The 11,468-nt window shown below is 44.5% G+C and overlaps 1 protein-coding gene across 1 annotated transcript in view; it reads right to left on the reverse strand.

Annotated features, from left to right (window-relative positions):
* The window catches only part of LOC306934372 (netrin receptor UNC5C-like), a gene marked incomplete at its 5' end in the record, with an annotated part of 288,396 nt that overhangs the window by 157,428 nt on the left and 119,500 nt on the right, over positions 1-11,468 (reverse strand). The window contains one exon of the mRNA XM_079516941.1: positions 7,284-7,520. Coding sequence (XP_079373067.1) covers positions 7,284-7,520 — 237 coding nt within the window. The remainder of the gene's footprint in view (positions 1-7,283; positions 7,521-11,468) is intronic.

Consider the following 11,468-nt stretch of genomic DNA (forward strand, 5'->3'; position numbering starts at 1 on the left):
CGCAGGAACCGGGCTGGCCGCCTGGGCGCGTTCCTGAGGGTCTGGATGTTCCGGGGACCCCCCAGGGACCCCCCAGGGACCCCCCAGGGACCCCCCGGGGACCCCCACACAGTAACTCTGTCATTTCTCAACCGTTTCAGATGCAGGGCGGCTCGCCGGAACCGGGCCGGCACCCTGGCCGCGTTCATGCCAGCTTTGCTGACAAAACATCTGTCCTACAGTACGTCCGCTCACGTCTGCTGATGCGCTCGGCTGTCTTCACAAAGTCAGTATAGTCCCATACCAGGCAATGATGCACATCCCAGGCGAGTTTCTCAGTGATGTAGATGGCCATTCCTGCTATTCCGACGCATCGCCATTTCGACTAGCTCGCCGCTTTACAAACCCTATCCCTAACCCAAACCTCACGCGGAAACAATGTAGTCTGAATGGCAGTGCATCGGAATGCCACTTTGTCCCCATGTACATGCCAAGGAATTTGAAGTCACTGACTCTGCATGCATATGTAATGTATTTGACTTGCTCGTTGGTGTGCCTTGGGCACAACATTTTTGTGGTGGAGCAGCAGAGATAAATAATTGAGAAAATGTAGGTGAAAAAAACACGGCACTTTCTCCTATGAAGGTCAATCCGGTACATACTGTACTTGGCAAAGGTTTTATGTGTGGCATGTGCCTGTGTGCCTGTGTGCCTGTGTGCCTGTGTGCGTGTGTGCGTGTGTGTGTGTGTGTGTGTGTGTGTGCGTGTGTGACGTACAAATATTATTCATAATAAAATAAAACACGGTTGCAACATGGTCATGGACATTTTCTTTCAAATGTTGAATTATTTCAGGCTGTAGTCATGCAGCAGATAGTAGCCTAAGCTTGCAGCGGGCAGTGTAATATTGGATTGGAGACATGGCTGTTTGGATGGAGTCACTGACATCTGGCCAAGCTCATTTGGCTGCATGTTTTCAAATGGTGAGCCATCTGTAGCTCACATAGCTTGTATACAACTGTGCCTCGAGGTTCCACAATTTTTGCACTGTACAATCTTTTAGTGTTAATGTAACTCTAAGACTGCACAAAATGCATTTGTACACTTACAGTTATATACGTTGATAAATGAAACAGGGCTTATTAGATCTGTGGTGCTAATCACTGTTTATGTGGCTGAGCTGGGTTCAGATCTTTCTGCAATGCTGTGGTGGTTATTGAATTATTGGCTCTTTTTTAAGCTGGAAGAATAGGCCTGCCCTGCATTTGATTAGATTTTCAGTCCACTATTAAATGAATGTCCGTCAAGTAGCAGAGGAGGTTGAAAGGAGGAGTTGAAAGGAAGACTGCTATTTAAAAAAAGCTGCTGCGACTTCCGGTAGGCAGCTGAGTAAGATGGCAGCATAAACCCGCAGCTCCCGTGTATATAAGTTTAACCCCCGAATAATAGTATAAAACAAATTCAAAGACGTGATAAAAGAGATATGAGCGGGGGGAGGAAAACGAGAAGTACAAAGAACAAAATGCAATTGGAAAAGACAACAGAACGCGACGATAAGAAGTTGGAAGGAGAGCAGCATGGCGAGGGCACGCCACACCGAGACCTACTCCAGGGGATGAAGGATTTTATCACCAAAGAAATGACAGAACTAAAGAAAGAGATTACGGACATTTTTTCAAAATTCAAAGAGTTTAAAAGAGACATGCGACAGGAGTTTACAAACTTCAAAGAAGAAATAAATACCAAACTCGAAGCGATCAACAAGGAAGTACAAGAACAACAGAAAGAGGTGAGAGAGACGCAAGACCGAATAACAGAAACGGAGGCATGGAACGTGGAAGCCAAGGACGCGATTTTGTTGCTTCTGAACCAACAGAAAATAATGCAATCAAAGATAACAGATTTAGAGGCCAAGTCACGTAAAAACAACATCCGTATATTCAACGTGGCAGAATGTGCAACTGAAGACAACAATGTGACTGACTTTGTGAAGAAATTGTTACAACGAGAGCTCAAGTTGTCTGAGCATACAGATCTTGAAATACAAAGCTGTTATCGTGCGACCATACAGAAGCCCCCGGAAGGAGCCAATCCGAGGTCCATCGTGGTTAACTTCCTACAGTCCGAGACCAAAGAGAAGATACTTAAAGAAGCCTGGAAGGCGGACATTAAACTGCATGGAAAGAAGCTATCCTTCGACTATGATTATCCAGTGGAAGTGCTTATGAAACGAAAATCTTATGCCGAAATCAAAAAAGTGTTAAAGGACCTATAAAAGTAAAATTCAACCTTTTTCTATTTATGTTGTGTTTTTGGGGCTCCCATATGTGTTTTCTATCCCCACAAATAACCAATTTTGAACAATCAGGCTTTCATATCATATGGGTGCTTTAATGGCAATTGCTCTCAGGAACAGCTCGACTGATTTTGGCCTCATTGTGATGTCATCAATGTCACCCTACTTTGTATAATTCCACCTCTTCTTCAGTCTTCAGTTCCAAATTTACAATGTCCGCCATTGTTGATTTTCCAAGCTGGCATGGAATGGAAACAAGCCTGGATTTATCTAGCATCAGTATTATAATGACTCAAATATTAAATAATCTGCATATCAGCACCCCCGCCACCTCAGGACATTGTGGTACTGCAGGTAAAACTGCTTTCAAAGTCCAGAAAGAAAAGACAAGGACTGGTTATATCAGAGTGGTGATTGAGGCTCAAACATTATAATTAAGTTTGAGGGACATAGACAATATGATATTAAATATTAAAAACAGTTTTAAAATGCATGTTATTTGCGCTTTAAAGCAAAACGGAGTGGGATTCTCGACGCCCTTCACGAAAATGAAGATACGATGGGAGAATGGACCGAAGGTATATGACAACGCGCTGGAAGCAGCCCGAGACATGAGAACGAGAGGATTGGACGTCCAGGTGAGGGAGCCAGAGGCCACGGTGGAGGAAAGAATTAGAGGAGCGGCAGCTTCACAGTGGCAACGCGCTGGAAGGAAGGAGGGACCGGAGACAGGGGGGAGTGACGTGGTCTCGCCAGAAAATCGAGCCAGGGCTCTGAGGCGAGTGAAGCAGAGACTGCAGGAGTTCCGAAAATAAGATAACCAAATAAAATACTTCTCGTTTTAAATACAAATTGTCATGACGGGGGTAAGGGTTTGTGAGTGAATGTTGATTATGTTGGACTTTTTCTAGTAGGATGGAAAGATCCTTTTTAGGACCTTTCTATCGCTAGAGAGGGGCCCTCCAACTAGTGGAGGCTATACCCCTCTCCCACCAACAGGGGTTTGGGGCAAGGGGAAGGAGCCCCTTTTGTTTTGGGAGTCTTTTTTTATTTCTTTTATTTCTTTTTTTGTATGTCTTGTTTTGTAAAGTTGTGATTGTTGTATTTGCAGTGTGAGGGGGATACAAATGAGGGGAAAGAAAACCCAAGATGCAACGTAATGATTTAAGGGAGATGTCGTTAAATATGAATGGGTTAAATAGTCTAATTAAAAGATTTGTAATGAAGAAATTAACATACATTGAGATTGCAAGAGGATATATTCACAGAAGATGGGAGAAATGGACTGAGTATAGATTTCAACAGGTCGACACTGATGATAATAATGGACATTCATGAATGGACTGGAATATCTAGGTTACTTGTTAAAGTTGCTAATGATGAACAAGAACCCTTACAGTGTGTCTGCAATTCTATGTTTTTCTGCAAATAAAAAAAAAGATGCTGCATTCTTGTCTTGCATGTTCCAATGCTACTTTCTATGCCCAAATGTTATTTCTTTTATCAAATTTGATTAACGTTTGGATATTAAATTTGACAGCTCTAGTGTGTGCGTTCATGTGTGCATGCATGTGCGTGTGTGCACTGTGTGTATGTGTGTTTGTGTTTGTGTTTGTGTGTGTGTGTGTGTGTGTGTGTGTGTGCATGTGTGCATGTGTGTGCAGTGTGTGCAGTGTGTGTGCGTGCGTGTGTGCGTGCGTGCGTGCGTGCGTGCGTGCGTGCGTGCGTGCGTGCGTGCGTGTGCAAGCAGATGCATGCACGCTCATATCGCTGTAGCACAAGTCTCCTAGCATGATGCACGTTTGCATGCAAGATGCAACATGCAAGTTTCTTTGCGACATTTGTTGGAGCCACCAAGGACAGTCACCAGAGTGTGAGATGACTCCACAACCAAGGGATGGCTTTAAAATATTCATAAAGAAGCAACACAAAGGCAGACATGGACATGGAAGGGAAAGACCAAGACAACCGAGAGACTAAGCCTGGTCATGATGTGTGCATGTGTGCGTGCGTGCAAGAGAGACTTTGTGGGATTGCGTTTTATCAGTTTATGTATCATTTATCCTGCTCTTGCTTGGGAGTTCACTTCTGACAGCGAAATCAGGGGAAATATCCAAACTACACTGGTCTCTTTCTCAGGCCACCACTGTGACAGAGAGAGCAAGCGAGCTATAGGTTGACATGTGTGGATCAAAGTGTGTATCATAAGACATGTTTAACATTGGCTTTCATATTTGGTTACTGACGACTCAGCCTACGTCAAACAGTCCATGTTCTTTGTTCTATTCAGACTTTTCCAATACTGCAGTGCTCGGCTCACTCATTACATAGCACGGTTTAACAGGAACAAATAATTGTCTAGCCTTGTTTTGTCCAGCCATTACTTCTGCACAAAAACAAATCACTCTCAATCACAGTACAAACTGTCAATTTACCTAGTACACGAGTGTGAAAATTGACCCTGACCAAGACTTAAATGATTTCATCAGTTGACCAATGACCTACGTAAATGACCAATTGAGGGTGCATGACTACAGCCTGTTTTCCTGCCAAAGGGAGCATTTAAATCAACGCAACATAACACAGCCAACATGTATTGTAATGTTGTGTGCAGACAAGTGGGAAACATGAAAGCTTGGCTTCTGTCCACATCATTGCCATGAATCCTATTAAATCGTACAGTGCGTAGTACACCGAAGTTCAGTTCTGGCAGCGTGGCAGTTCTGAGTGCACATGCCTAACACGTAGCCCACCTTTACAAACAAGTAACAAGGGATGAGAAACATTTGATCTGTTTTATCTTTTGGTGGACTAATGAGCCGACCTGGGGAACAATGTTGCAGCGCTAGGTGCCAAGTGTGCAGGCATATGGCCTTTCTTTGTTGCCTGTGTTTCCTGTATCACAACAATATTATCCCTCACAGACTAGAGATATTGTTAGTGGACTTCCTGAGAAGTTGACCTTTTGGTAATATTAGGTTTTCTTCGAGATTATATGATTCCCATGAGACAGTACTTCCTGGGAACGGTTGGATTTTTATGACAACATATTTGATATTCATTATATTTTATGATGGGCTTTGCTGAAGAGGGAGTCCACAGCAATTGGCAATTAATTCCCTAAGCCTAACTAAAGACAATAGTATAGATAGTACAACGTCTTGTCAGGAGACACGTCAGCTAGCTTGCAAACACACTGCCTCTAGAACAGACATGTCCAAATTCTGGCGTGCATGGGGGCCAATCGTGGCACAAGAGCAGAATTTATATGACATGGGGCTTCCTTCTCAAAATGTATTATTTATGTGTTTTGAAATTAACCTGGGCAGATGGGCCATTTCTCAGTCGAATTTGAAAAGATCCCTAACTGTGTGTTCCTTGTATGTCCTTTGAAGGTTTAATTTTTAGTAGACCTTTTCATACTTGGTTACATTTGGCTAATCTGCCATTTGACTGAAACTATAATAGCAATGCAGTGTACGCAAAAACAGGCTGAGAAGGAGGTTGTTTTTTGCAACAAGGGACTATTGATATTGCACTAGTTAAATAAAATTGTTGTAATGAAGTGCATACATTTGTGACTGTGTTATGGTCTAAAGCAGGGGTGCCCACACTTTTTGGACTAGAGATCTAATTTCAAAAAGATCTACCCACCCCAAAAAATATGATGACATTGCTGAATAGTTTAAAAATGTACCCGAGGGGGCTTTGGAATAGTGGCACTGGTGTTACATATAAGACAATTACATATAAGATAAACACACTTGGAATGGGAAATAGAAAGGGGGAAATGGAATTGGAAAGGGTTTTTAAGTATATAACGTTGTAATGCTACTGATGTTTGTGCGCAAAACTCTAGAAAACACTAGAAAACAAAGTATTGCATTGTGGGTTAAAGCTGACAGGACCTTTTTGATGTAAATCAATCAAGTCACCTTGATCAAGTGGCAGATGCCAAAAATAGTTTTTTTCCCTTCTTTTTACATTTAAATTGTATATTTTTATGGCCATGCCATGTGTTCTACCTGCACAGCCTAAAAATATTGGCACTCACTATCAACAACATCTTTCAAATTGACTGCCTCTTCAATCATAATATTCCCTTTGTGTAGCCAGTCATGGAATTGTATAAGTCACCGATTTTGGTGTAACGCAGGTACGCAGCACATAGAGATTAATTTCCTATTTCAGTAGACTTGAACATTCTCCCAGGACTCACAAAGAGAAATGAAATGGAAATTCAGGCAGTCTTTTCAAAACAACTTCAATAGCAATAGCAATTCTGCTAACGTAAGGCCCCCTCTGTTGCTTTGAATTGTCTCATGCATTTCAATTCCATCATTGTGTTCAAAACACAGTGATTGGCCTGGTTGGAAACACACTGAACGACAGCAACACCAGATGCTGAATCTCAATATACAGTACGTAGAGGCCTATAGATCATTTTCAAAGCAAGCATGGGTAGTGAATCAGCGGCTGGAGCCAAGCAGGCAACCACAAAACGTACAGTGATTTTCAATGGCATCCTAGTGTTTCTAGAACAATGACTCACTGCTCTCAAAAATTGTGACAACAATCATTTCACAGTAAGTTTCGAAAATGTATGTTTGGTTTGCCGAAAAAATAACAACAACAGAAAGACTTTCATGAACGCCCTTTGTGCGATTCATTTCTGACAAACCTTTTGTATCCACAATAGTTATGATCCAAGGAAATACATTTTATTTGTGTGTGTGTGTGTGTGTGTGTGTGTGTGTGTGTGTGTGTGTGTGTGTGTGTGTGTGTGTGTGTGTGTGTGTGTGTGTGTGTGCGTGCGTGCGTGCGTGCGTGCGTGCGTGCGTGCGTGCGTGCGTGCGTGCGTGCGTGCGTGCGTGCGTGCGTGCGTGCGTGCGTGCGTGCGTGCGTGCGTGCGTGCGTGCGTGCGTGCGTGCGTGCATACGTGCGTGCGTGCATACGTGCGTGCGTGCATACGTGCGTGCGTGGGGTGTTGGACCTGTCTGGCACTCACCTGAATTCTCGTCCACCCTCTCCTCCACAGTGTGGTCCTTCTGATGGACCCACTCGCTGTTGCACTTGAAGTAGATCTGCGTGGCAGGCGTGGCCTTGCAGTACAGGTTGACAGGCTTGTTCTTCACAATGTAGCCCTCCTCTGGCTCGAACAGGAAGTGAGGCAACGGCTCCGGGGGGTCCGAGGGGAAGGTTTCTGGGAGTTCACTCAGACTCCGGAAATCGTCTTCATCTCTCACTGAGGGATAAACGAGAGGCTGACGGTTACAATTGAATTAGGCATGCATAAACTGAACTGCTTCACCCCTGCGCTGTTCATGATCAGTACAGTATTGCTCACTCTCCAGTCTCCATATATGTTTTACACCACAAAACTCTGTAGTTCAATATTTTTCTCCAGAATTCAACATGAGCATGACAATGTTTTCATTTGATCCCCCTTCACGCCTGTGTTTCGACCCACTGGCCACCACAGAGGACAATTGCCTTCCCCAGAGCTGTGAAATGCACCTTTAATCAGCATCACACTATATGCTGGGTACCCTGGAATTCATCACAGCTGTTCGTCACAAAGAAGTGGAGAGTCCATGAAAAATACAGACAGACAGACAGACAGACAGACAGACAGACAGACAGACAGACAGACAGACAGACAGACAGACAGACAGACAGACAGACAGACAGACAGACAGACAGACAGACAGACAGACAGACAGACAGACAGACATATAATACAGTTGAGAAGAGCAGGACAGGTTGGCAGAGACAAACAAAGACAGACACTCCAGACAGACACAGTAAGTGGGCAATTCATTTTTCGATAAATCATTCTGAACACTCATTCAGACAACCTTGAGGGCGTGAAGAGCCTTTCCCTCCCTATCTTTCCATTCGGCTTGAGCTTTTCTACTCTTTTTCCGAGTCCATTCGTTCATTACGCCCACCCATGGCCTCAATCAACGGCACACAAAGACTGTTCTGTCACCAGGTTGCAAGGGTCACCAATGCCACAAGGATTACATGAGCAAAAGTTTTGATGGAGGACACACACACACACACACACACACACACACACACACACACACACACACACACACACACACACACACACACACACACACACACACACACACACACACACACACACTTACTCTACCCTGTAATTTCTTCCACTCCATCATCGTAAGGGTTCATTAAACCAGCCTAGGTCTTGTGTGTACGCATGTGGGTTTGTGTGTGTAGCAGAGTCCTGCAACGGGTCGGATACCCGTGGTTTCCTGTGGGTACCCGAGTTTGACGGGTGGGAACGGGCGGGACAATATACCTTTATAAGTTAACGGGTACGGGTACGGGCGGAACGCAACGCAACGCGGGTGGGTGACCTTTTTTAATCAGTGGACCCGCACTGCGCGATGTTATAAACAGCAGCTGAGCTGGGGGTTTTCCTCAACAGCGGAGACAAGTTAAATCCGTCACATTCCCAAGGAATCGTCAGTGATGTCACATCACTGCTGATTCCTTCATAATGGCGTTCTGTTTCTGCTGCTGTGCTTCTCTGTGCTACTTCCTTGTTGCATAGCAGTGACATCACGGCCGAATCCTTGCTTCCTTATCGTAGCATTTCACGTGTGGAGTTTATTTTTTTATCACCAGGCTGCAGCCTGTAGCCTATATTTTCGTTCACGCTGATGAAACACCAAGGGATTATAATGCCAACATTCAACACAAGATGTAAAGCTAACCCAGGTAATGTTGGCCTAATGCGCCACTCTGTCTAAGTGTAAATAAAGTTAAAAAGATTAGCCTGATGAGTGATGACCGTGTTTGAAACAGCCTTGGATCAAGACGGTCGACTCATCAGGCTAATCTTTTTTTATCATCCTCTCCTTGTTGATATATTATTCCAATATGCCATTTAAGTCGAAATCATGATATAACTTTGTTGTGATAATAAGCAGCAGTAGCCTCAGTCAACTACATGTCTTCCGTTCCGTGTGCAACACACTGCCGCCGCCCACCGCCGCCACCACCACCACCACCACATGCGGTGTTGGATGAAATAAAGTCAATGATATCTATCGGTGGCTGTGATACGAACGGGTAACGGGGCGGGTAACGGGTCCATTTTTTGACGGGCGGGGCGGATCTGGTTTTGAGATTTATATAAATCACGGGTAACGGGCGGGTTGTGGAACTGATGATTGACGGGCGGGACGGGTGCGGGTATCGAAAATTGGACCCGTGCAGGACTCTGGTGTGTAGCCATGTGAGTCATCATGGGAACATGTTAATTGATGCCATTTTGAAGGAAACATTTTCTTGTTATACCTCAGTTCTGCACATGACACCCCCCCCCCACACACACACACACACACACGCACGCACAAAATAATGGTAGATTTACTTCACATGCACAATGAAATACTGTTTCACACACATGCATGGCTGTTGCAAAGATGTTATGCATGCATGTATCCGGTATGTATACTGTATCGGTTTTCAAATGTTTACTGACACATCTTTCTTTGTTCTGCAAAGCACATTGAGCTACGTACATCTCTATGTACAGTATGACACAATTAACGTTTGTTATTGTTATTATTGACTGTATTTGAACATCGGTTAGGCTACTACTATTATAAGATAACCACATCTACTTAGAGGAGCATTGATCTTTTTAGGAGCATCACATTGGATTTCACATACACCATTATTGACTTGCCTGTACATGGACACAAACACAGAACACGTGCAATCTTCCATTCCACTACACTAGCTGCAGAGTTCTGGTCCTTATCTAGGAAAACAGCATCACGCTGCAGGCCTGGAACAAAAAGCTGCTTCCGAAAAAAATCACAAAAGAGGGAGTTATGTGGAGGCTGCATCCCTCTCTTTGATGTCACAACGTTGACATTTTCTCCCTCCATTCCTGTAATTAGCCCTTCCTCCCTCCATTCTGTATCTCAGTGTGAGACCATGGGAAACATCGCTCACTGTATCATTTCATCAGTGCTGAGACCCACAGTTACAAGGACAGACAGGAGGTTAGGCTACACAGGCCAATAGCTCCATAGAGAGGTGTGTGCGTCTCTGTGTGTGTGTGTGTGTGTGTGTGTGTGTGTGTGTGTGTGTGTGTGTGTGTGTGTGTGTGTGTGTGTGTGTGTGTGTGTGTGTGTGTGTGTGTGTGTGTGTGTGTGTGTGTCCGCCTCCTGCCACAGGAGTCAGCAGCTTGTATCTCCCCATCCCCTCCCCTCAGATCACAGCCCCAGCATGGCTGGATTAATGCATGTTTTTTGTGAGGGAACCTACCTTAGGGGACACAGGGAGAACATTCAAACTCCACACAGAAAGGCCCTTTTGGCAACCCCACCTAGGGTATGGGCACTGATGACGCGGAGGAGAGAACACGCCCCCAGTGCCCATGCACAGCATCCCCAGTGGGAATCGAACCCGGGACCTTGTAGCTGTCAGGCGACAGCGCTATACCAACTGCACCACCGTGACACTGGCTGTTGACTTTTACTCTTACCTCTTACCTCTCCTGTGTTTCATTCTTACTGCTGTTGCACTAGAATTTCTCTCCAGGGATCAATAATGGTTTATCTTATCTTCTCTCATCTTATTGTCCCATTACAGGTTATTTTTCCAGTGTCTTGTTCTCTTGTTCATTATCTCTTTCTTTCAATCTTCAACACTTATGTGCTCTAGCTCGCTTAATTCTCTCTCACTCTCCCTCAACTCTCTCTCTCTCTCTCTCTCTCTCTCTCTCTCTATCTCTCTCTCTCTCTCTCCCCCTTTTTGTTGTGTTTCTAATTTATTTATGCCGTTTTACACTGTTCTCTCACTCCCTCACTGAATCCCTCACTCTCACTCCCTCACTGAATCCCTCACTCTCACTCCCTCACTGAATCCCTCACTCTCACTCCCTCACTGAATCCCTCACTCTCACTCCCTCACTGAATCCCTTATCTCCTTTTCCGTCCTTTCTTTTACCCCTCTCTCTCTCTCTCTCTCTCTCTCTCTCTCTCTCTCTAACTCTCTCTCTCAATCCCTAAGCCATTTTCTTGCTAATCTGTCATCCAGGGGTCTGGTGGGTTCGTTGCTCCAGAGCGACAGCCATAAATTATTGATTGGCACATGAAACATGATAGCTGGAGTAAACAGTCTTGCTAGGGGAGAAAGAAGG

The sequence above is a fragment of the Electrona antarctica genome (assembly GCF_951216825.1).
Source record: "Electrona antarctica genome assembly, chromosome: 12".
NCBI lineage: Eukaryota > Metazoa > Chordata > Actinopteri > Myctophiformes > Myctophidae > Electrona > Electrona antarctica.